We start from the raw sequence: 27,314 nt of genomic DNA, 5'->3' as shown, positions 1-27,314 counted from the left end.
CAGGCCCCACCTGGAGGAGGGGGCCCCAGGAGACCAAAGCAGATGAAAGCAGTCGCACAAAGGCACATGTGGGCAAGGGCCAGCATTCAGATTTTACAGCAGCTATAACTGCACTGGAATTCAAGAGGCGATCATTAATCTTTCTCTGTCACTTCCACCCTGCTCTCTGTTCTCCTAAGTTCCTCCTCTCAAAATCTGGGTAGCCTATATTTGGATGGGTTAGAGGTATCTAAGTCAATGGCATGCAAAAATACTTTATTTTGATTGGGTATTTGCTTTAAAATTTGCCAAGTACCCTTATTTTCTAAAGTTTGACAGTAAAAGTTTGTTGTGCAACCTCATGTTTCTCCTGTGCTTCTGCCTGAGGGTACGAAAAGCCTAAGCCCCTTTAAGAATCTCATCTAGCAAGTCTGGGGCTTAACACCAACAAATGCAGATGCCATTCATATCACTGGTAAAGGAAGACAGCACTAACTCAGCTCTTTTTAGTGTAGGATGGTGAAATCACAAAAATTAAAGTGTGATGTGAATTCAAATGAACAGAGGTCAGGCACCTAAAATATTCATATAGACCAAGACTTCCACTTCTGACATGTCACAAATGCAGAATTGCGAAACCCAGTTCATTAGCATAAAGAGTCCAAGAATTGCTCTTCAGGAAATCTGGTACTAAAAGCCCTGCCCCAAGATTGTGAGGCAGTTTATCTGCTTGCTGCCCACCACTTCAACAAGGAGCTTCTAACATTCACATTGAAGTTATTAAGCAGGCTGCCTGCAGTTGCAAATAAAAATTCAGATAGAAATACAGATTCAAAGAGACAGACATCTGTGGGAGTTTCTGAATGTATCTGAGATGAAATGCCCAGAGAAAACTTTGAAATTATTAACTAAAACATGATACATTCCTGATCCAGTTTCACAAAGCCAAATCACAATACAATTGGGTTCCAGGCACTTTGTGGATAGCATGGTTTGGCTTCTGAAGGAAGATAAAACTCTAGCTGGGAACAAATTGCTGATGCTCTTCAGAGAGGCAACAGGCCCTTCTAGAGGGATCCCATCAGGTATCGCTCCACATAAACACAGAGTAAGCCAGAAGGGGGACGTGTCAGTGTAGATGATCAGACGACACTGAATCTGGTTCATTTTTATTTTGAGCAGGGCTATGCTGAGACCTACACTCAGCACTGCAGCCTTCTTTTCTTTGTTCCAAGTATGGCATTTCCCTTGGCTTTCTACTTATATATAATGATTAGACTTCCAAAATTTACATCAAAATTCTGACTTAAGGCTGTTAAAGCAAGAGTGTCAATATTACGTCTAGGGTAACTACTTACTTTTAAAAAGCTGCTCAGAATTCGTCAATATTCTTAGCAAACCCTCAATGTTTTATGCTTGACAAAATTAAAAATTCATGCAAACCTGAAGCCTGAAATTAAAAATATGCTTGCTGCTTTGTGCTGAAGACATCTATCCTACCCAAGAAAGTTTTTTTCTTGAATTACTTTAATCTGTATTGCGTATACCCCAGAGAGTAAACTTAAAAAAAAAAAAAAAAAAGATTATTTTCATGGTCAGGAGGACTGAGTCTTTCAGTTTTGTCGACTGTTTCATGATATAATTGGGGAGAAACAAGTGATTATTTCCATTGTCTGTTGTTATTGTAATCCTGCTGCTAGTTAGTTCACCAAAACTTTCCCATATAACTGAAAAAAAACCCCAATTCATAGACCTTTCCTTCTTTAAAAAAAAAAAAAAATCAAACTCCAAATCAGTTATAATCTTTATCTGAAACACTTTTATTTTTTTTTTTCTATCCCAAATAAGAATTGATTTCTCTTTTATGATGCACAGTCTAGACGGATACATCTGCCTTCATGTTCAATTGGGGCTGAACCTTGCCCTCTCAAAAGGGATGAGCATGGGTGGAAGTTCTCCATGAATTCCCTTCTCAGAGGGATGCTAAATGAACCCCTGAAACTCTCAAAAAACATACTCTCAAACAAGTGGATGGGAATCCTACTTTTCCACTTCCACCTTATCTGAGAGTAGAAAGAAGTTGTGAGGGCTTTCCTCCTTATCCTACTCCCTGGAATCTGGAAAATTAACAACAAGAAGCAGCTGCATATCCTTATTGCCTTGCATCACCAACATCTATCATTAGACTGCAAGAGCTTTTAGTCTAGGACTGTGTGAAACTCGCTTATGAAGTACCTTACATATCTGTGATACTGTAAAAAAACACAGCAGCAAAACATAAGCAAAACAAGTTAGAGAAATAAAAAATAAAGACAAAGTCTACTTCTGATATGAAAGTGCCAGGTTTTATGACACAAATATTTTTTTTCTTTCTCCAATATGACCTCATCCCATAACTGCAGAAGCACAAGCCCTTTGTATTGCCATAAGTATGTGGCTTTCTAAGGCTCTGTCTTCAGAAAAGGTATTTTTCCTGAATCAGCACTGTGCAGACTATTCTGAAAGAGATATACAGAAATGCCTAGCACCAACTACTCTGTCTCTGCTGGGTATAGTAGTGCTATAATTGTTGTCACTAATTTAGCAATCAATTTTAAGATTTTCTAGGACTCTTCTGACACATCATCTATCATCACAGATATTAAACCTAACGTAAGTTAAAAATAAAGTGTTACATAGCTTTAAAATGTCATTTCTAACCATGTTATAGCCTTTCTTGATTCACTTTTATGAAACACTTTGTTCGTTTGTTTATAGCTCTCTGAGTCTAATGGGATTACTGGCGGGGGGGAGTATTCCTTGACCATACTACTTGCATATAGTATTGAAAATGTCATTTAGCTATAGTTAGATCTCACTCATTGATGGCAAGGGTATTTACAAAGGTTCATCTCTCTATATTCTCTAATACTCACTGGAGACAAACAGGTTGCCCTGACAAAAACTGACCTTCACACACGAATAATTTTGAAAGTTTTCTTTTCCCCACTCTTCTGGAGATAACTGAAAGGTAGGATGACAACCAGAGACAGTAATATAAACATTACATTTTTTGTTTAAACTGCCTCTAATCAGTGAAGACACTGGCTTTTCCAGAGGGCAATCTGAGCAGCTGATGGCCTGAAATGTTTACACACATTACATTCAAGCAGAAAACCTATCTGCTAGTCTTCCTATGTTCCCTTTAATGCCATAAAAGAAAAAGAGACAAGCTTTCAGAAGTGATTCCAATATTAACACTAAATGATCTCTGAAATGCCCATCGCAGCCCCCTCTGCAGAGGGAGATGCAGAGGGAGCTTACAGTGACCAAACTCCTGAATTTAGGAATGTCTTGTCGACCTATTGCCTGAAGTTAGGTAATGAATCAGACTACTATCAGACTGCTGTGGTTGTTGATAGTGCCCTGCCGCAAGATATCAAGCACAGAAAACTCTACCTAGTGATTAAGTGCATGCTTATGCTAATGCATAATATGTTCTCTAGTTATTTTGTCCAGTTCAATTTAAAACGTCTGTAGTAATTAGGCTTCTAGTCACTTCCTCACAAAATTGTTCCACAATTTAATGTCATGTAACCTCTCACTGTTTTGCTGAAACTGGCATCAGAGCGCATAGATGAAAGAGGATTAGACTACATGGATGACTGCATAGGAATGTCAAGGAAGTAAAGGCAACGAATCTGTTAGCATTGATGAACTAATGCATCCAATCAAACACCAGGAAGCTGAAGGTGTTGTCCTTCAGATGAATTGTGAAAGCAAGGCACTAAGCATTAGAGGCAATTAAAGTTCTCTCAGCACTCTTTGCACAGCATCAGTGCTAACCCCTGGTTCCTGGCCACCTTCCAAATCACATAAATAATTCTGCTTTCCTAAATATTTCCCTGCCCTGTAATTTAAAAAGGCAGCCATCTCTTGACTTGAAATAGTATCTTGATGCCAGGTTTAACCTCGAGGTAGGACGCTTATATGAAAAGTAGTAGTAGTAGTGAAAAGTATTTCTAGGTCTTTGTTATAGGTACAAGAATCATTTTATTTTCAACAACATTTTATTCACTCTTATCCTGGCATTATTTCCTTTACCACAAATCTATACTGTGCCTGACTTGTAAGCTTGTGATCAGTACTCACTCCCTGCTACTTGACTGCTATGAATGAACTGTTCTGTGGAAAAGATTAATATTATGAAAAATCCTGGTCTGCATCTTTATGCAAGGTCCAGTCATCAAATCATATAATCATTGAATATCTCAACCTGGAAGGGACCCATAAGAACCATCAAGTCCAATCCCTGCTCCTCTCAGGACTAACTAAGAGAAACCATATGATCAATTATGCTTCATCTGTTGGATGGATCACTACCTCTACCATTAAAAAAAAAGAACAGTAGTCATGGTGCGTGACTGCCATCTGAAGGGAACTGAGGGCCCCATATGTCAACTGGAGCCATCCCACAGGGAGGTCTGCTGCCTCCCTGGGGCCTGGGTAAGGGATATCACTGAGAGACTCCCTGGGCTGATTCAGCCCTACAGTTATTACCTACTGCTGATACTCCAGGCTGGCAGTGATGAGATTGAAAAGAGGAGTGTCAGGGCAATTAAGAAAGACTTTAGGACACTGGGTCAAGTGGTTGATAGGGCAGGAGCACAGGTAGTGTTCTGCTCAGTCCCTTTGGTAGTAGAGAAAAACGATGAAAGGAATAGCCCATCTTATCAACAAGTGGCTCAAGGGTTGGTATCCTCAGCAGAATTTTGGGTTCTTTGATCATGGGGCAACTTTTAAGGCATCTGGCCTGCTGGAACTGGATGGGCTCCATCTCTCTGTTAAGGGCAGAAGGATTAGGATTTTAGCTCATGAACTGGCAGAACTCATTGAGAGGGCTTTAAACTAGGTTTGAAAGGGGAAGGAGGTGCAGCTGGGCTGTCTGGAAGCAGGCCCAAGGGTGGTAAGCCTGAGTCAGGGGTGAAATCAGTAGCCCAGCTGAGTTGTATGTATACTAATGCACACAGCATGGGTAACAAACAGGAAGAGCTAGAAGCCATGGTGCAACAGCGAAGCTATGATGGAAACCTGGTGGGATGACTCATAGCTGGAGCATTGCACTGGATGGCTAGAAGCTCTTCAGAAGAGACAGGAATGGGAGAAGAGGTGGAGGAGTGGCCCTTCATATTATGGAAGCTTTGGATGCCATGGGTATTGAAACTGATGACAATGAAGTTGAATGCCTATGGGTAAGAATTAAGGGGAAGGCCAACAAGGCTGACACCCTACTGGGAGTCTGTTATCATCCACCCAACCAGGAAGAGGTGTACAACTTATTCTATAAGCAGCTGGAGAATGCTTCAAGATCACCAACCCATGTTCTTGGAGGTGACTTTAACCTACCAGACATCTGGTAGGAACTTAATATAGCAGAAAAGAGGCAGTCCAGGAAGTTTTAAGAGTGTGTGGAGCACAACTTTTTGTCACAGTTGGTGACTGAGCCCACCAGGGGAGGGACTATGTTAGACCTATTGTTTGCAAATAGAGATGGGCTGGTAGGAGATGAGGTGGTTAGAGGCCACTTGAGGCATAGCGATCATGAAATTATAGAGTTCTCGATATCTGGTGAAATCAACAGATTATTTAAAAAGAATACGACTTTTACATTAGATTTCTGGAGGGCAGACTTTGGCCTATTTAGGAGACTTATTCAGAGACTTCCTTGGGAAGCAGCTCTCAAAAACAACGACATCCAGGAAAGATGGGCATGCTTCAAAACAGAGATCTTGAGGGCACAGGAACAGACTGTCCCTGTGTGCCAAAAGATGAGTCAACAAGGTGAACGTCCATCCTGGATGGGCAACAAGGTTTTGAAGAAACTTAGGAATAAAAAGAGGATGTATCATCTTTGGAAGCAGGGTCAGGTCTCTCAGAAAGTACTTAAGGGGGTTGCTAGGGCATGCAGGAAAAAAATATTAGGAAAGCCAAACCTCACTTTGAACTTAATTTGGCACCTTTTGCAAAGGATAATAAAAAAATGTTTTTACAAATATATCAATGGCAAAAGGAAGGGTAAGACAATCCTTTGTTCTCTATTGGATATGGGAGGGAACTTAGTAACTGCAGATTAGGAGAAGACGGAAGTGCTTAACATCTTCTTTGCCCCAGTCTTTAGTGGGAAGACAGCTTGTCCTCAGGACAACTGTCCTCCTGGGTTGGTGGATGGTGTCAGGGATGGTCTCCCCATTATCCAAGAGGAGGCAGTCAGAGAACTGATGAGCCACTTGGGTGTTCATAAATGTATGAGATCAGATGAGATCCATCTCAGGGTGATGACGGAGCTGGCAGACGAGCTTGCAAAGCCACTCTCCATCATTTACCAACAGTCCTGGCTCATTGGTGAGGTTCCAGATGACTGGAAGCTGACCAATGTGACTCACATTCACAAAAAGGGTGGGAGAGAGGATCCTGATAAAATCTGGATAACGGGCCACTCAGCTTGACCTCATTACCCAGTAAGGTAATGGAACAGTTTATTTTGAGTGTTATCATGCACCACTTACAGGATGGCCAGGGTATCAAACCTAGCCAGCACAGGTTTAGGAGTGGTAGGTTGTGTTTGACCAACCTGGTCTCCTTTTATGACTACCTGACCCACCTGAATGGATGTAGGAAAGGCTATGGATGTTGTCTACTTGGACTCCAGCAAGGCCTTTGATACTCTCCCACAGCACACTCCTGGAAAAGCTGGCAGCCTGTGGCTTGGACAGGAGCACTCTTCACTGGGTTAAGAACTGGTTGGATGGCTCGGCCCAGAGAGTGGTGGTGACTGGTGCTGCATGCAGTTGGGTCCAGTCACCAGTGCTGTCCCTCAGGGGTCTGTGCTGGGGCCAGTTCTGTTCAATATTTTTATTGACAACATGGATGAGAGTATTTGAGTTGTTCATTAGTAAATTTGCAGATGACACTAAGGTGGGAGTGTGTGTCGATCTGCTGGAAGGTAGGATGACTCTGCAGAGAGATCTGGAATGGTTGGATGGATGGAGTCCAATAGGATGAAGTTTAATAAGTCCAAGTGCTGAGTCCTGCATTTTGGCCACAATAACCCCCTGCAGAGTTATAGGCTGGATGTGGCTGGACAGTGCCTGAGGACACTGGTGACAGCAGCTGAACATGAGCCAGCAGTGTGCCCAGGTGGCCAAGAGGGCCAATGGCATCCTGGCCTGGATCAGGAATGGTGTGGCCAGCAGGAGCAAGGAGGTCATTCTTCCCCTGTACTCAGCACTGGTGAGGCCACACCTTGAGTGCTGTGTCCAGTTCTGGGCCCCTCAGTTTAGGAAGGGTGTTGAGATGCTTGAGAGCATCCAGAGGAGGCAACAAGGCTGGTGAAGGACTTGGAACACAAACCCTGTGAGGAACGACTGAGGGAGCTGGGGTTGTTTAGCCTGGAGAAAAGGAGACTCAGAGGTGACCTTATCACTCTCTACAGCTTCCTGAAGGGTGGCTGTAGTCAGCTGGGGGTTGGTCTCTTTCCCCAGGCAACAACTGACAGAGTGAGAGGACCCAGTCTTAAGCTGTACCAAGGGAAATATCGGTTGGATATTAGGAAAAAGATTTTACAGAAAGAGTGATAAAGTACTGGAATGGACTGCCTGGGGAGGTGGTGGAGTCACCTGGATGTGTTTAAAAGAAGGATATGCCACTTGGTGCCATGTTTAGTTAAGGTGTTAGGTCATGGGTTGGACTCTATGATCTTTAAGGTTTCTTCCAACCTAGTGATTCTGTAATTCTGTGACCAAGAGTGTTGTCCAAATGCTCCTTGTACTCTGACCCATTTGGTGCTGTGACCATCTCCCAGGGAAACCTGTTTCATTGCCTGACCACACTCTCAGTGAAGAATCTTTTCAAAATGTCCAATCTGATCTTCCCACGATACTGTTTCATTCCACTTCCTTGGGTCCTAACACTAGTCACCAAAGAGAGAGGATCTCCCCATCTGCTGCCCATCTTGATGAAGTTGTAGACTGAGATGAGGTCACCCTTCAGACTTGTCCAAGCTGAACGAACAAAGTGACCTCAGTTGCCTCTCATTAAGTCTTGCCCTCAAGACATTTCATTACCTTGGTCACTCCCCTCTGGAACACAGTAACAGTCTGATGTCCATCTTATATTGGACCCTAAACTGCCACAGTACTCAAGATGGGGCATCAGTTGTTTGAGTTTAGGTACCAAATATTTCAGAACACAGTGAAGCCTTTACCTACCCTTTTTCTTTAAAATATTCCTTTAGGATAGTTACCAATCTGAGTGCTACCTTTGTGAGCTGGGTTTGGGGTTTATTTTTCATTGCTTTGTTTTTATGTCATGTGTTTGGTTATTGCTTTTATGGATATTCAGTCAAGAGAGGAAACCTAACTTACCTTCCTATATTTCTTATAGACACATCTTTGTTGCCAGTGATGGTGCTGCTACTGATATGTTCCATTTAATACTGCTCAATTTCTGTCTTAGGGTGGAACAGCATTTCTTCCGCAGCAATACGTCAATCTCTAACTGACACTTGACATTCATGATCAAAGAGAACAAAGTTATTCAATGTGAACATATTTACATGATTTTACTAAGTTTGTGATATTACTGAGGCAAGAAATTTCACTCAACTTCTTTTGGAATGTCATATATTGTCCTTAGTTTGGAGCTGAAAGCAAAGTAACTGGAATGAAACTTCCTGTGTATTTCCAAATGAAGTGACCTGCAAGGTGGAAATTGTCAGACTGTGTCTATGCCTTGAAAGGGAAGCTCATGAGTAACAGAAACAATTTTACTTCCATATCAGTAACTAGGAAAATCTGCAGTTCTGATGGAATTGTCCAGAGGTAGCTAAAAGAAAAGAAAGCCTTGTACACGCTCTGGTGCGTCTGTAAGTACAGATGCATTTGTGACTGTAGATGTGAGAGTCGAGATGAGGAAAGGAAGAAAAGAATTATTATTTCTTCAAGCCATGTTGAAAAATAAGTTTGATATGCATACTAGTTTTCTTTTTGGTTTTACTTGTTTTTTAAGAGACAACTCTTAAATGCAACAAAGTAAAATGTATAATTAGAGTGTAGGAAGATTTGAAATATCTGCAATAAAATCATACTAAAATAACATAAATATTACAATAACAAACTTTAAACATTCAAAATGTAAAGGCAAAAATTCTCATTTCCTAAAGTAGTTATAGTTCTCTTCTTTTTTTTTCTCCCTGCAGTATGTCTAAGATTCTTTAGAATGATGAAGCTCTCCAGTTATTAAGCAGTTACGTTTGAAGTCCATGACCTAGGATTCTATTAATGATCACTTCTGACCCCTACACCTCCCTATGGAGTCCCAGAGATAATAAGAAGAGCAGGGTATTATTGATTGAAACTAATGTGGCTTCCTTGTAGATCCTGAGTGTCTGTGTTAAACAAAATCAATCAGTGCCCACTGAAAAGCATGTTAATCATGATGTTTGAACAACTTATTTACACTAACATCCTACAGAAACCAATATTGCTACAATGATTGCAAAATAAACTAAATATTACTAAAACTTTAAAAAGTAAAAAACAAACAAAAAACTTTTGATTTGTAACAAAAGTTGTCTGAACACTGAATTCAATTCTCTCATGCTACTTTTCCTCTCATCAACTGTTTCTATTTTCTGAACAAAACGGCAGTTTATTTTTTTACCTATAAATATATATTGGACATAAGTACGGGAATTATCGAACATTTGAAAGTTCTTTGCACACTTCTCAGGATATTATCCTTGTATTCTAAGAAAGGTTTTGGCGTAACAAATCTTATTTTCAGATTTATATAATTCAAGTGAAAGAATACAAATCATGGGTGCATCTCTACACAAACTTTTATCAAAGACTTCTACAGTTGCTTTGAAACAAATTTAAATTAGCAAAGATACTGTACAACACCAATGAAAAGTTTCTGTCTTCCAACCTCTCACTGGTTCCAGCTTAAAAACTGATGAAGCTTAACGACACACAGGGAATTACATTGGTGATAAACCAGATGCTATGTTGAAATAAAGTATCTTATCAAACTAATGCAACTCAGGTCATTGCTATGGAATTTGATCTCAAAAATAGGACTAGGGAACACCAGTTGCAAATAAAAAGAATATAATGAAAAGTGCAGGCAAACTGCTGTCATAATATCACAAACGCTACATTCATGAATAAAAATTACATTATAACAAATATACGTTATGACTCAGTGGGTGTGGAAATGAAGCAGTCAACATTAAATCAAGCTTTAAATCAGGGTGAATATTGATACCTTTTTTTCAAAATACATTAGCAATCTGCCATAGTGAAAAACTTCTAGAAAAAATACAAATTAAATCAATCCTCTCCATCACATGGAAATATTTCAAGAAAATCTCTGTTCTTCATGTACTGCTCAGACCAAGTTCTAAATATTGTATTTCCATTTCTAAGAATTCCAGTTTTATCTATCTGACATTCAATGTGTTTCCTTTCATTGGAAAAGACCTTCAGCGATGCAGCAGTAGAAAGCAGAGTGGGTTTTGATAATCAACTCAGGAGTTACTCTAAGAACTATGTTGAAAAGTTCTATCTCACCCAATGTTTGTAAAGTTTAAGAGCTCTTGTATTACCTACTCCCCTTGCTGCAAGAATTGACACTTGCATTTCAAAGCTCCAGGAAATATACTACACAGCTACACGCTAATATTCTAAAGTACTTCTCTCCATTGAACACTGTACAAATGGTACAGCAACAATGCTTTTTAAGGTTGTAAAAATTGTCAACTTTGATACTGACTTCTTAAACCACCCTCTTGCCAGAAGATGCAACAAATTTTTTAGCTAGTATTTTCTCACTGTTGGGTTAGCAGGTCACGTTTACTATGTCTGCTTCCTTCACGTATAACTTTGCATTAAAGGTTTAAGGTCTACCTTCACTTAAGAAATAATCTCTTTAAAATCAAGACTACATAAAGAATAAAATGCACAGAACAAAATTTCTGAGTTTTTTTTCTTATTGATAGCAAAAATGAAATTTCAAATAGCAGTTATATACTTAACATCAACTATAATATAAATGAAGAAAAACTTGCAAAAGTACATTCTACATCCTATTTAAGAAAGCTCAGAGAAGGATTTGTTTGTTTGAAAACTGGGATTTTTTAATTGTTAAAAAAAAAAAAAAAAGCCAGCCATTATGTTTGGTTGCTACATTCCTAAACCAGCAATGTTTGACTTCATATTGGACACAAAACCGGCTTTTTCCTACATAATTTTATGTAGTGTTCATGTCATGTTCAGAGTAAAGCTTGAAGTAGTTGTGTTTGAAAAAACATATTCTAGAAATGGGTATGAAAATATGAAAGAATTCAGTGTTCATTCTTTAAACTATTAACCTGGTAAATTCACAGGCTAATACTTGTCTGTGGCCAATTTATCTGCCAGCTTTTCTTGCAAGCAAGTAAGAGACAAGATAAAGTGCTTGTTTATTCTTTCCTATATAATTGTGTTGATGGTAGGTAAAACTAGTTTTTTTAACTTCATTCATGACAAAACCTACAAATCAAAGGTTTGACTTTTGCCTTCATTTTAGTTTGGAAACTTGATATACATTTCTAGGTATCACTAACCTTTTTGAGTTCTGATTACGAAACATCCCAAACAGTGCTCCAGAAAATAAAGTAGCATGTCCTACATATCTTGTAGTTATTTTTAGCAAAGGGCTCAACATCCTAATTACAAACATTTCACAAAATAATGAAGAACCATGTTATTATAGCTTAATATGTCACAGAATCCAAGAATACCAGGTTGGAAGGGAACTCCAAGGATCACCTGATCCACCTGATTTTTAGGCAAAAATGCCAGTCTAGACGCAATGGTGCAGCACCTTCTCCAACTGAATCTTAAGTGTACAATACTGGGGAATCCACCAGTTCCCTGGAGTGTTCCAGAGGATAATTTTTCTCAGTTTGAAAAATGTCTAATTGGGATATCCCCAGGAGAAACTTGTATCCATTATCCCTCATCTTTTCCATGTGACTCCTTGACAGGCTTAAAAAAAATAATTATGGTAGTTAGGCACATATGTTAAAGGGAATTTTTATTTTTCAACTGATGAACTTCCCACTTATTTTTCAAACAAGAAGTATTACATAAAGAACCTTCTCTGACTATATGGTATCCAACCATGGATTCTGTCATTCAGTTTTCTGTTTTTCATAAAATTATGATCAAGCACATTGAAAGCACAAGCAGAATTTAAAACAAACTTTCTTCATAAGTTTTTCCCAAGAAAGAAGTAAAGAAAGAAAAAACATTTTCAGATACCACATTGACTCAAAGCTTCCATATTTTGAAAAAAAAACTAATGTAATAATTGAAGGATGAGGTGCCGTCATGTCTTCTTAGTGACACGTACATTCCAGGTAGGTTTCCTCTTAAGACACTCACGGGTGTATCAAGGCAAGGCAAACAAACAGTGTATAACAGAGAGTGATAGATCGGACTTATCTTAGGCAGCTGAGATAAATTACTCTGAGAGGGTGCCTTTTGCTCTTTATTGGGTATAAAGAAAAACTGGAGTTACTAGCAGCTATGTTTGGATACCCAAGTTAAAGCAAACCAATCTAACCATAGGCCAAAACTGACTGAGGAAAAATTATGTTTTGTTTGCATCAGCTAGTGCAAAACTCTTTTCTTCTTGCTTAGAACTTTGTTGTTTTAAAATAGGAGACATATGTTGAATATTTTACGTGGTAGTAAGCATTTTTCCTAAAGTTGCCACTATAAATGACACAATAAAATCATTCCTTTCTTAAGCAATTACATCTTATGATCTTACAACAAAACATGAAAGGAGAACTACTAGATATAGTATTATATGATGAAAGAGACAGCTAAGGAACTATCTTACAGAGGGCTAAAATCAGTGAAAGAAAAATGCAAAAATAGAATGTGCATGATTTTCTATATTTAGCTTTGTGGGTTGGCTCTGAAATCTCCTTTGAGCTGTGTTTTTTGATAATCGCTGGTATGACAAAATTCTGAGGCAACAGTAGGGTGTTCTCTGCAATACTTTTGTCTGAGGACTCAAACTATCCAGTATTCAAAGCCAGTACATGAATTTATTATAGTTTAATACATAGGTATCTTTTTCTTTTTTTTCAACTTTTGTTAATGGAGACCAGATCAAAACATATAATTTTAAATCACTATTTTCAATATGTCTCCAATTTCATTTTTAATATTAATGCTTGCTAAAAGCCTTGCAAGTCAGACCTCTGTAGAAGACTCTCTCACTGTTAACGTAAGAGAAAATTTCATTTGTCTCAAAAATTATTTCAAAGTGAAACATTCTCAAACCTCCCTGTATGTGAGCAGTTTTTTAGTTACATGCTATCAGTGCATCTGCAGTGAATCATACAGAATATCATTTTAAAGAGAGAATAAATACTGGACATGTGATGTACATTCAGATACTGTATTCCAGTTATAGCATCAGTGCTTTCTTCAACAGCATTAAATATCAGGAGCAGTCACATTAGCCTCCCAGTGGCAAAAGACCTTTGAGGCTTGCTTGCCAAATTTTTTTATGTTTTAAGGAATAAAAAGTAGGGGAAAAAATAATGCCATTTCACTGCTGATTCTGTATTGTACAGAATATAACAGTACTATGTCTTTAACATTCAACTGCATATCAAGTTAAAACAAAAGTGAAATTTCCAGTGAAAAAAATGTAATTGAAATTCTGTACTATTAGTCAGTATTAATCTTTGGGTGAATTTCAATGCTATTGCAATTGTTAGTTGGTACAACATGAAAATTTCTTCTATAGAGTTTTTTTTGTTTTGTTTTGTTTTGTTTTGTTTTGTTTTGTTTTGTTTTGTTTTTTTTTTTTTTTTTTTTTTTAATGAGACACCACTCTTGCAATGGCAGAAACTGATCGAATACATTTTTGCTTCTTACCATCAACACACGCTGGCCTTGCTCTTGTTGTACCGGCAATCTGTCCTTTTTTACATGCACAGCGAGCTGTTTGTCGGGCTATAGTCCTTCGGGGCTGACTGCTATCTCTGTCCAAAGTAACAATCTCACATGTACCTGCAGCCAGTTGACCTGGAAAAAAACCAGCAACAGGTACCAGAGTCACTGAATGCACTCCAGGCAAGCTCTAACCGCCAAACAGAGCCACAGCCCTAAGTCACAGCAGACACTCCACAACAAATGGGCAGCCAGCAGATGGATATAACAAAACTGAGATGACATACAATTTTTCTTTGTGGTGGGCATATGAAAGCCCTGCAAACTGGTTCTGTCAAAAAATTATTATTGTTCTATAAAAGTCAGAGAGTTAAGGTTACACAGGTTACTTTTACTTATGTAGGCTGAGTAAAAGAACAATCTTTTATGGCAATGAAATTTAAATGGTATGCTCTTTACATACTTTCAGAAAAGAAATTATAAAGTATATGGCAAATAAAAACTTCCCCAAATCTCCAGGAATATAATGAAATCTTAACTGCTTTGTGTGTTGCTTTTGAAGGAAAAAGCCTTCCAAAGCATGCCCATGTTTGCCAAACTCTCAATCCTTTGGTTTTTGTTTCATGTAAACCCAAAGGTAATTAATCTCTTCCTGACTCATATTTGATGTAGCTGTTATTTTCTTTTTTGTTTTCTTTTACTAAATTTACTATGTAACTGTCAAATTGCTTAAATGCACCACACCCTTAGCTCAGTAATTACTTTTTATTGACTTTTCCAATATAGCTAGCTTTTCCTAAATACTAAAGAAATCCATGCCACCTAATTCTGAATTTGGACTATGCTATGAGAAGCAAGCCAAAAAAAAAAAAAAAAAAAAATTATGAAGAGCATTAGTTTGAAGTTAATGACCCGAATACTACCTTTTACAGTCAGGAAAGATATATCATTGAATTTCAATGTGTAGAAAGACTGACAAAAATTCCCAACTACCATTTTGCATTCCATATAATTTCTGGGATTTATAGTGTAATAGGAAACATGTGCAACACTATCTGCAAATCACAAGCTTTCTATGTTTTATTTTTTATTAAAAAAAAAAAAAAAAAAAAAGAAAAAAAAAGGAATAGTTCAATACTGCTTTTAGAAAAAATGCAGTTTAAATAATATTCACAGTAAATTGGTTTTGTGCTGTTGAAATAAAAAGAGAAAAAAGCAAAAATTTTATAATAACATCAAAACTAAAAAAAAATAAAATTAATCCAACCTGAAATATATATGAATGGCCGTTAAATCAAAAGGTACAATGGGTTTTTTTTTCTATGCACCTTTTATTTTTTCATTCAGAATACAAGTTTACCAGTCTGTTCTTCTCAGAAGCAGTTAAGATGCATGTCGCGTGGAACAGCAAAATACTGTAGACTGTCATCAGCATTGTGTCTCGTACACGGCTAAAGCACTTAAATTTTATGTTTATGTGACTCTTACACTGCAGTGAATTACAAAATGACAGAAATGAAGATCTCAAGGATGGGTATGGAACAAGGTACTACAAATTCATGCAAATATATGACATATGTAAGCAATATACATTAGACACTTTTAAACACATATATTCACAATAGTGAACACTATCACCACAGTGTTTAATTGGTGCTGGCAACAAGACTTATGAGCTATGGTCAGTCCTGTGTTTCTACTCTTTTCCACCCAGTCTGTCAATAAAAAAAAAAATCTTAGGATAAACATATCGATTAGAGGACTTTTACTCAATTATATGCTGCTTTTTCTTTGTCCATTCAAAAATAATGAATTAGAATGCAAAGGTTTAGCAAGAAAGGTAATGGCACATAATTTTCTAGAAAAAGACAAGGGAGATACATGTTGAACTGAAAAAAAAGAAAAATATTCTTTTTTACACTGGCACTAATATGTTTCATTCTGGGTTGTAGGAGATGTAATGCTCCTAAAGAATATAGTTGTCTTGGTAGATCACGTGAAAAAGAAATAGTCAGAGGTGTATCTAGATCCTGATGCCTTAGGCCACAAAAAGAGTGGAAGCATAAGCATGACACATGTAAGTGTGTGAGTTTCCATACTCTCTGCTATCTGAGTCTTTATGCTATTATTTTTTTCATTAAAAGCTAGGATAAGTCATACAATCTAGGCAAATAATTAGACAAATTCCCATTTCAGAGGAAAAGAAGCAGACTTACAGCACAATGAAGACAAACAATGACTATACTCAGAGAATAAAAACAATGAAGCTCTAAGTCAAGATAATTTGTGAAGTCAATGAGCTTTCCAGGGACTGCAAGCAATGAGTATCAATAAGAACACCTAATGGTATTTTGGACCTGTACAATTTTAGTTCTGCTTTGGTTTTCAGAAATGATAATTTCTTCCAGGCATATTGGCCTTATTTTCTTTATGAATTTTGAAAACTGGGTTATCTACATAAAATTAATTGCTATACACAGATCCTTGTCTGTTGTTTTTCTTTTTTCTATAGCAGAAGAAAACTGTAAGTTATTGTAGAGCTACATGAGCTCTTATATATATGACAGAAATATTTTCTCCTGATTATGTCATAGGTTTCCCAGACTGCAAGCATATTAAGCACTGCAGCAGCGAGTACATCCACTGTTACTTGGCTTTAAATGGCTGTAAAGCGTGAAAGGTTATTAGTTAAGGTTATGGAAGGCCACCTCCAGAGAGAGTCATCCCAGTGTAAAACATGTCCTCTCAGTCTTTCATTAGGTAGAGGGCAAGTCTACAGGAGTACCTCACTTTGATGATGTGTGCTACTTTGGCTTTTTAACAATTTAATCTAGAAACATATGGTACAGAGTAATGGAACTAGAATATGCTTCTTGCAAGTACTGAATCACAAAAATTAGGATACCTTTCATTTTCAGGGAATTTAACGCAGTGACCTCTTTTAGAGATGGTAATGAAAAAAGGCTGTTCATCACTGAGCCTCTGAACATGCTCCACTTCATTCCTAAAGCCCGAGAAGAAATCTCAAGGCAGCAATGGGTGGAGTTTCACTGGAGCTTTTCCAGTTGAGAGATTAGGAGCCACAGTCCATGAACAATCATAAAGGCTCCACACTTACATTGTATTTTCTTTATGTACTTGCAGCACACAAAGCAATTCACTGTTGTAATGCATTAATTGGGTTTATATTTGTAATGTTCTTTTCTATCTGTCCCTGCCCAGCAGTGCCCATCCCCCTCACTGAGATGTAACCTAATCCTGTTTTACCACTGATTGGGTGAAGCCTCTGGGTCTTGCCTATGGGCCCTGCCCCCTGGGGGAAAAAGCCACGGCAGGGGAGGGGCCAGCACTCTCTGGCCTCGGCTCTCCATTGGGAAGGTCTCCAAAGCTGAGCAGGACATAAGAATAAAAGCAGAAATATCCATCCCGAAGTCAGAGAGTCAAGACTCTTCTTTTACCTTCAGCGGCCATCTAGTCTCCTGGGGAAGGCTACAACTGGCGCCCGAACTGGGCCTTGAAGCCACAAAAGGTTCCCAAAAAGCTGGAAGAACCGCTCAGGGAGCACAGGGCCAAGGAATCTCACACAGATACGTGAGTCACGAAACGGAGCCTACCCACGCAGAGACAGACCCATCAGGCTTGGCGTTTGCTGTGGAGCCTCCAAAACACAGGACTCTACAGGCCAGGGCTGCAGTTTTCTCCTTCGACTCAAAAATCCCATCGGAGTGCTGCAAAAAAGCCCATGACTGGCAAGCTGCCTAGGGACGGTCACATGTTCGTGGAAAGATGACCCTAGGATAAGAGACTAAAAGCTCTTTATGCACCAAAGAGGGCTCTCCAGGTAAAAGGAGTGATCGGGAAAGAAAGGAAAGAAAGGAAAGAAACACTGGAATTTTGGTGTGTATTACTTTCAGTTTTCTAAGGGAAAATCCCTTTCAGAGGTGGAATTCCTCAGGGAAAAGGGTTTTTTCTCTATCGGGGAAGGTTTTGCTTTCAGAGTGAACCTTCAAAGTGCTTTTCGGCAGCCTTGGGGGGGGTGGAACCCCTTTTGGTTTTTTTCTCTCCAGCAAGTTTTTTTCTTTTCAGTTTCTCAATCACGATAGGGAGGACACAGAAAATCAAAATCAGTGCCAAAAATGGGTGCAAGATTGTCTGTTCCCCACAAAAGAGTCTGTTATTACATTTTATATACCTTGAATAATGACGAGACCCATTATTCAAAGAAACAGCTGAAAAAAATTAACCCTGTGGTTATTTTCTCAGTTTCCACATTTATCATTAGAGCAAATAAGCTCCCCAGAATTCTGGGAGGCTATAACAAAAAAAATAGTTGAATCTGGCCTCTCAAACAATAAAGAAGATGCAAATTTTGCCTTTTATAGCTTAAAAATTAAGTTTGCATTGCAAAAGCAAAATAAAAAGGAAAAAAGGCCAGTTCTTTGTGAATTTTCCCCAGCTTGTACCTTTGCAGGCAGTCCGAGTGCTCAAACCTCCCATCTCGGGAGTCCCCAGGTGTGGGGGTCACAAGATGGAGGGGATTCCTTTGTCCAAAATGGCCGAAGCCATGTGCTCCCAAGCCATGAGGAGCCCTTTGTCCCTTCGGTGCTGCCCCCGGCACTGCCCTCTCCTCTGACTCTGTCCCCTACCCTCAAACCTCCGGCTCCTCCCCGTGTGACTCAAGCCTCCAGCCCCTCCCTGCCCCTGGTTCCCACAGTTTCCCTGCCCACAGTCCTGGTTCCCATGGCCTGGAGGGGGGGGGGGGCAGGGGGAGGGGGGAGAGCCGGGAACCCAGAAGCAGGGAGTGATCCCGACTTTTCTGCCACTCAATTAGCAACCCAGCCCAATAAGTCTTTCCAACCTTACCATAAAACAAAGCAGCCTCCATCAGAACTTTTAGTAATATTTGTGGAATGTTTAACACGAACTATTGAGTTACAGGCTAAGAATAAGGGAACCCAGGAACAGGTCCTGGAGGAGATGGCTCTGGCCGATGCAGATGAACATTGCAAGGCAGCCATCCTCAGCCTGTCCACAGAACCAGCTCCAGCTTTACATGACATGCTCCAGGTGTGTGCCAGGAAGATTCCCTTCATAAAAGCTCATCAAAACCACAGTTCCAGAGTCAAGCCACCACAAAAAGCTGCTATAAACACCGTGCTTCCTGTGCTTGTGCCACGGCCACTGCCCAAGAGAGGAACAACGTGTCTCCTGTGCGATCAGGCTGGACATTGGGCATCTCAATGCCCTTTGAAGAAGCCATTTCTGGACTTTCGGGACAATGGGGGTGGGAGGTCTCAAAGGGCTAAAGGGAATTTTTCAAAGAAACTAGAAAATGTAAATGTTAAACTAAATAATCCTGCTTTAACTAGTTCTGCCTTTCAGCAAAAGTTACCAGTTACGATAGTAAAGGATCCAGCGACCAGAGAAACAAAAAGTCCTCATGATCAGGTCACCTGGGGTCATGGGTATGCCTATGCGTCCACTCCCCCAGATCTCAAGTGGGTGCCAGCTGAGTGGGTGAACCCTTCATCCCCAAAACTGCAAAACCCCCTGCAGAGGGCCCACAAGTGGCCAGTGCTGCCTGGAGGAGGAGAAAGCGCCGAACCTTCTCCTTCTAATTATCATTATTCCTTGACAGTGTCTTTCTAAACACTTTCCACTAAAGGTCATTTTTCTTTTGTAACTTTAAAGGTACTCAAGGTCCGAACTCTGAGCATCTCCCACGAACCGAGCCTTCCTCCTTCTTAATTTAATAAGAAAAGGGGAAATGTTGTAATGCATTAATTGGGTTTATATTTGTAATGTTCTTTTCTATCTGTTCCTGCCCAGCAGTGCCCATCCCCCTCACTGAGATGTAACCTAATCCTGTTTTACCACTGATTGGGCGAAGCCTCTGGGTCTTGCCTATGGGCCCTGCCCCCTGGGGGAAAAAGCCACGGCAGGGGAGGGGCCAGCACTCTCTGCCCTCAGCTCTCCATTGGGAAGGTCTCCAAAGCTGAGCAGGACATAAGAATAAAAGCAGAAATATCCATCCCGAAGTCAGAGAGTCAAGACTCTTCTTTTACCTTCGGTGGCCATCTAGTCTCCTGGGGAAGGCTACAATTCACCACCCTCCAACCTAAACAAAATAATCTTGGTGGGAAGAAAAGACAAGCATCATTAAAGAATAGAGTCATTCCAGCCTTGTCTAAAAGGTTTTTTTCAAGAAAATTCTGGGTTTTACTATTTTATGAACCAAACATAAAGAGTATTTCCGAAGTACCATAAAACTGGAGTTTTCCAAGTGAATTGGTAGATATTTCTTTGTTGTTGCTATTGTTAATATATATATATATATATGTAAATATTTTTAATATGTGCTTTATAATTCTAATCCAATAATTAAGACCTCACTGGAAATTTATTTGATTTTTTGTTTTCATCATCTGAGACTAAACAGGGAAAAGTTTTAGTTCTTTAATGCTCTTTTATAGTGTAGCACTGCATTCTTAAAATACCAGTTGATCTCTCCCGACTCTCTCCCACCACGAACACAAGTGCTTCTATATGGAACTGTTTCAGAAAAAGGGAAAAAACACAGGATTCTGAATTAAAAATTCAAGTCCAAATAAACAAAAATTAGAAAAGAAAATCACAACTGCTAAAATTTTAAATAAAACAGGACTGCACTTTTGGCTTGTATCTTGAAATTGTTTACAGTGATTGCTGTATACAGTACTTATTTTGCTTTTTTTCTAAATTAAGTCCATTTGTGAGCAGTCCTCAAACTGCTCTTTGTGAGACTTTCATGGAAGTGTGTAGGAATCATGAGTATATGTACAGATATTTAGCAAATATGCAGGGAATATCTCAAGGTAAAAAGAGCATATTTTTAAAAGACCTTTAGTTCTCGCATTCTGGAAATTATTCAATTTGTTTTTCAAGATATTAAAAGCAAATGGCATTTTTTTATGTTTATTACTAAGACTACTCTGTCAACTATATGTCATTGTTGAAAAAATAAAGAATTTGAAAGATCCATATTTTCTGCAATAGGTGAAACCCTTAAATAGTAGATATTTTTGTATTACATGGAGGGTATTTGGAATAACATTTTAATTTCATGTGGCTAAAAATATTTCTATTCTTCAATAGAAAATAAAAATCTAAACAATCCACATAAACTACAGCAATCAAGTTACAGATTTTTTTTTTTTATATACTTATTGTAAAGCTGAAGGCTTTACATAAAATTCAATTAAAGAAGTAAAATCAAATTATGAACTAATGGAATCTGTGGGTACAATGAAACTAAGTCTTGATCTAAATATACAGATATTTCCAGGGGTTTAGATTTCATGCTCATCCGGAAAACCTACTTGTGATTTGTACATTCAGGCTTACAGTTTCAGTGAACAATTTTTCCATGCATCACCAATTTGATGCCTAGCAACACAAGCTCTTTTAGTTCAAAATGCATTAAGTTAGATGGTATTAAAATTCTTGGCTAGAATCAGATATGCTTTTGTCAGTGAACACAATGCAGGAGTTGTTTCAAAATCAGATCATAGGAATACATTCAGTAGTTTTCTATTACAATATTGAAGTCTTTCTGACAACAGAGACATGTTAGCTCCTGAGCAGAGCTGAGGATCAACAATTCCTACTGAATAAGGGGCAACTGAAGTACTTAGTGTCACTCATTATCTGCAGTTTGACATTAACCTGAGTAACAAATATTTTAAAATAATTCAATTTAAAATATGAAAAGCGTATGTTCAAGTGGAACTCAATTTTTGGTCATATATCCTACCTCAAAGAAAATGTCCTGGAAGAAGATCTCTTACACTGAATATGATCCAATTCCAGACAGCCCAATTACCTTTTCTTTTTAAAATTCAGTTCATAATGAAGGAGATTATGGCAAGGAATTAATTTGCCTCAAAGAACCGCACTCATGTTTAAGCTGCAGTAGTGAAATTTGTGGAAATCCAACTAGCATTAAATAGATAGGAAGGAACAGCTTCCGCAAAGCTTCTAAAACAAAAAAGTATTTAAAATAAAGTAACAGAGGAGAATTGGCTCAGCCAGTATGGGGAAAAGTTTTTCAAATTAATCAGCACAATTTGAGAATAACTACTATATAAGAACATAACTTCAGTTGTTAACTTATGTGATACAAAGGCATTTCAATTTTTCAGTAGAATATGTTCAAGGAAATACATTATTTCACTTTCCTCTTTTCAAAGTTAATGGCATTAACAGCATTCGTTTCCAAGATGTTTCATATATTATTTTGGACTTTATATAATTTAATTGAAACAAATGTTGTGTCTATTTAAGTTACAAGACCACACAAAACAGTTTTTCATGCTAGTAAAGTTAGACAACCTTTTTAAAATAGTCTTTACCAGTTTTTCTTGAGGGTATGATTACATTGTCAGTAAAAGACAGGACCACTGTTACTGAAACAAAAACTAACTAATTTGGATAATCCTAATCTATTGGTGCAACCCACAGGTGCCCAGTAGAGTAAAAAGTACTATTTTTTCAGAAGTTTCCTTACATTTACTCCATTACAGGTTCAGAGCTATATTTGATGAGAGTCAGCATTACAATGTAACCCTTGTAGCTTCTCAATCTTAAAAGGAGTGATTTTGAATTTTAGTGGTATTAAAGAAAAATATGTGTCTTAAAAGGTGTGGCTTGAGTTCCCATTTTATGAAGAAAAAAATCACTGTAGAACTTCATTAGGTAAATTTATGAATCATGAAAAAATATGATTAATGTCTTCTCCTTTAAAAAATTAGTTAAAATATTTTTCAGAGTTCCATTGCAATGAAACAGTATATTATTTCCCCCCTAGTAATTACTGATCTTACTGCAATTTTCAAACTACCATTTAGCCATCTCAAGCACATAAACAGCACAGACATTAGGAAGAAGGAAAATAGTTTTCAGCTCTTCCATTCTGAAATAAGCAGTAAATTTTAATTAAGATAGATCCTTCTAAGCAGTTGCACAGCAAAGAAAATCAAGTCTGTGGAGATTCAAGATACATTCAGGGCCCATTTTGGGATTTCAATTTTTCCCAGTTAAAAGTAATGCCCTAACTTATTGCGCCTGATACTGCTATTGCATGTAAGTGCTTAATGTTTTGTTGTATAATTAAGAATAATTTTCCCTATATCTGACTATTAAAAACACAAAAGAAAGAAAAATAAATGTAAAAACAAACTGCAGTAAGACAAAACTGCAAGATTTCAGATTCCAAATGGAATTCTCAATCATAATTGGTACACAAAGGAGAATTCCAGACCAGAAAAAGCTCAAAAAGTCATGGATGTATGAATAAATGTGGAAACAAGTCATTTGTACACAGGAACCTAGTTCTAACTATTTTTTCCTCCTTTATTACTTTAAAACCTAATTCATACTGTGCATGTAGAAATTGTATTGTACTCTGTGTTATTCATTTTCATATTGTATTTTATGTTACATATTTTTGTTATAATGGTTTGTTCTGCACTCCGCTGTTCTCCTAAGAAATGTTATGTTGCAAGATTTGTCCCTGCCCCTCTCCCCTGTCCATCCTCCCACATTCCTCCCAGTCCCCTCCTATGGGCCCTGCCTGTCATTTGGCTGTTCCTCCCAGCTTCCAGAGAGTTCGGGTAAGGACACTGAGTGATAGGGCAGGAGCCGAGGAGGTTCCTCCCTTTATGTTCCCCCCTTTATGTTCCCGTTGGTTTTTTTAAATGTCCCTCCAACCCTGTTCCACTCCCACCTTGTCCCTCATTGGATGTTGGTTTGTCTCCTCCCTTAGTCCCTCCCCTATATTTCATCCCGCTGCTCACTGCCCCAGGCGGCTCAGCTGAAGCAGCTTCCCTGAGGTTGTGTCCCTGAGTGGGACTGAATAAACACCTTGGACTTTGCCCTCCAGCTGAGTCAGACTCCTCCCTCTGTCTTCCACGAGGTCTCTCCTGTGATAAGGGGAAAACCCCTTTGGCTGCTCCTCTGGTTCCCAAAATCCAGAGGAGTGTTCCCCGTCTGATCACAGTGTCAGAGCTAGCCTGGGTAGAAGGAGCCACTGCTCCAAGAAAGCCACTGTGACAGAAATGACAAGGTGTTTGGATCCTTTTTCTTTATGTCATTTCTGTCGCTGTGTAAGTCAGTGTGAACTGCAAATCTCAGCTCCACAGAGCTGCTCCAAGGAGGACCTGAAGCTCTAAAGGGTTAGTTAATTGCTTCTGGAGGCCTCAGTTGGTTACAGAAAGGAAATTATTTCAGGAATTCAGGGCTGAACAAAACTTTGCAAAGTTTCATAAGTCAGGAAGTGGTTGTTTTTCTATTACTTCCCTAAAAATATTAAAAGATGTTATAAAAAAGAAGGAAGAGGAAGAAAGGGAAAAAAAAAAAAGGGGGGGGGGGGGTGGAAAAAGTCAGAAGAAAATCTTTCTATGTCTTTACCAGCCTCTACATGTAAAATAAACCTAGCCTGTTTATAAAACAAACAGAATAGCTGTAGGGGGAAAAAAGCATTATTGGAGGGATGCTGATATTCCTCTTGAGAAAGACAGGAATGAAAAGCAAAGGTTTGTCTAAAAAGCTACTGACATTTGTTGGAGCCAGAAGCTGTATGTCATGAAGGAACAAGTCTGTTGTGTTAGCAAAATATGTCACTGCAGGGAGCATGAAATCAGTTTGAAAGAACATGCAGATAAAGTCATAAATCAGAAGTAGATATAACGTAGCTGCTCAGGCAGTGTTTTTAACTTCCCAGGCTTTCCTTCGTACTATCAAACCTTTATCCTAGGTTTACCTAATTGTTATTCTAGAAGGACTTGAAAACTATTTTCAAATGAACAACCTTTAAAACTCATCATACAAGTAGCTATCCAGCTTGTATCCAGATAAGCACTGCAAGATTCTGGGTTCAAAAGCAGGTTTTGGGTAAAATTTGGTCCAGTAAGCATCATGCAGGAAAGAATTAACATACTGAAATTTTGTTTTATTAAATCCTGTTGGTATGTCTCAGTCTTTAAACTGCAGAAACAATAACTCCAAAGTCTCATTACCATCCACCAAGAACTAAGATATATCCTATGCAAAAAGATATTCCGTGCCTGTAGCAGGCTTCAAAACCTGAAGGCCAAAGTAGGCAGCTGAAGACAACACCTACCTAACATTATGCAGGCTTGTTAATATGCCATATACTAACTCATACCTATCTTGGAATAAAAAATTCAAATTATCAAAAAAATTATGTCATTTTTGTAGGACAAATATGATCATACTAAATAACCTACTGTCCTGTTAGTAGGTCTAAATTTAAAATAAGGCTGTTTACTTTCACAACTACCTGTAACATTACTCTTTTTCGCAAAAGACTGACAAAAAAACCCTGAAACATTTTCTTTCTAGTAATGGCATTGTAATGCACTTGTGGTTTTTTGGTAATCTAGATGGCAGGCTTACCCTGAAGTCACTAGATAGCAGACAAAATGTTCTAATAGCTAGGGCAATTATTTTGCCATCTTTTTTCTTTATAGAAAAAGTAAACATTCTCCATTTAAAATAAATCTCTCAAGACTTGGTTATTCTGCACTTGCTGTGAACCTATAGGTACAACAGCTCACACATAACCACAGTGAAATATAAACTTACCTTAGTAACAGAACAAAAGTAAACACTGCAGAAGAAAAGGAAGCTGTGAAGTAGAACAGTATCCGTATCCAAGAAGGAAACAAATTTCAACAGTTTTGAATGTCTTACTATATTTGAGAAGAAATAGTTCCACTGAAAAAATATATGGCATTAATTAGAAGTATTATGGATGAATCCAAATCAGTCTCATGCTGAGAACCTTGAGCAGACAAAGGACCCTCAAGCCCAAAGGTCCAACAGGCAGAATTTGCATCTCTTGTAATGTGTCTGCAGTGATCATAAAGGAAGTTTACAGTGCATGTGTTCAGCTAATCTGGATCAGTGCTCATATCAAGCACATCATCAGGAGCAGAAACAAACAGCTAGTACCTGCTGTGTCTGCAGTTTCTTCTTGCTCTCACTTTCATCACTTATCTCACAAGAACAGCTCCTCCATGTTTACAGCAGGGTGCAAGGAAGGCCCTCATTCAGGTGCTGTGCTGAACACATGGCTACACTCAGCACACAAGCCCCACTACTGCAGGTACAGCACCAAGGTAAGAGTTAAAAAGATAGATATAGTATGCAAAAGAAAAATATCCTTTCTGTTAGGCCAATACCAACCTTCAGCACCAACCAGAAGTGAACTAGAAATGCTCCTTAACTGATTAATTTGAGTGATGGCTTTCATTTTAAAGGTATGTCTGGGAACAGGGTTTTACGCAAGTGTGACAGAGAAGCATGAGTATGCTGGCTATTATTCTCAGATGTTCTGCAGACTTGGAGGAGTGATTTTCTATCTGGGCCAGCTTCACTGCTGCATTTTCCATTTTTATCTGTTTTGCTCAAAATGACTTATGAAACAGGTGCATGCTGAAATGAAAATTTTTCATGGATAAAATCCATGATTTTTATATCCTTATTTCTAGTCCTCCAAGAAGATAACCATTTATGGGATAAGATTCTCTTCTGCAAAACTCAGAGGAGGGTGTCAGAAAAAGAGTTTTTAAGTTGCTCATGTATCCAAGGCTACCCAAAGAGAGAGCAGTGAATGAGGACGACTGTCATCCCACCCACCTTTACCAATCAGCAAAGGGCTCAAGATTAGAGGCATACACAACATCTCCTCCTGTATCCCATTAACCAGGAAAAATGCCTTCCATTTACACAACTAAGTGTTCAACCATTGTACACTCACAACTCCATTATTTCAACTCTATAGCATATAGAGGGGTTTCTGCTTAAAGAAAGTACGTCATGTATGTTCACACTAGATGCAGAATTAATCTCAAGTTATTGAAAACCTGAAAACATTTTAACTGTACAAATTCATTTTCTGCTGGACTTGGTGGCTGCAAAATAAACACAAACAAATCTATCAGCAGAAGCAAAAATTATGTGGTATGATATGCATGCATATCATAGAAGGCAATGTCAAAAAGACTTTACACATTGATGACCTTTTAAAAAACTTTAAATGAACCTTTTATTATTATTATTATTCCCTCTATAACAAGGTCCATCTTTTTATGTACTGCTTATCAGTTTTACTAGCTAATAAAAAAGTTAAATTATGCCATCAATTTCCCAATGAATGGCTAATAAATAATACTTCCTTAGTTCAAGGTCCTTAATAAAAAGGAACAAAAATGAGGCCTGACACCATTTTGCTCAACATTTTGATGAACTAAATTCGCTATTACTTATCATATACCA

General features: G+C 38.4%; 1 protein-coding gene across 9 annotated transcripts in view; it reads right to left on the bottom strand.

Annotated features, from left to right (window-relative positions):
- TAFA5 (TAFA chemokine like family member 5) overlaps nucleotides 1-27,314 on the bottom strand; it is a 421,054-nt gene that overhangs the window by 169,369 nt on the left and 224,371 nt on the right. For all 9 annotated transcript variants that reach the window (XR_005700531.1, XR_005700533.1, XR_005700534.1 and 6 more), the window contains exon 2: nucleotides 13,962-14,111. Coding sequence is in view for 3 of the 9 variants with exons in the window: in XM_040062246.2 (XP_039918180.1) it covers nucleotides 13,962-14,111 (150 nt within the window). In the remaining 6 variants the exon portion in view is untranslated. The remainder of the gene's footprint in view (nucleotides 1-13,961; nucleotides 14,112-27,314) is intronic.

The sequence above is a fragment of the Hirundo rustica genome, chromosome 4 (genome assembly GCF_015227805.2).
Source record: "Hirundo rustica isolate bHirRus1 chromosome 4, bHirRus1.pri.v3, whole genome shotgun sequence".
In the NCBI taxonomy this organism is placed as follows: Eukaryota; Metazoa; Chordata; class Aves; order Passeriformes; family Hirundinidae; genus Hirundo; species Hirundo rustica.
Note: the sequence above shows the minus strand (reverse complement) of the source record. Positions and strands in the feature narration are given on the sequence as shown.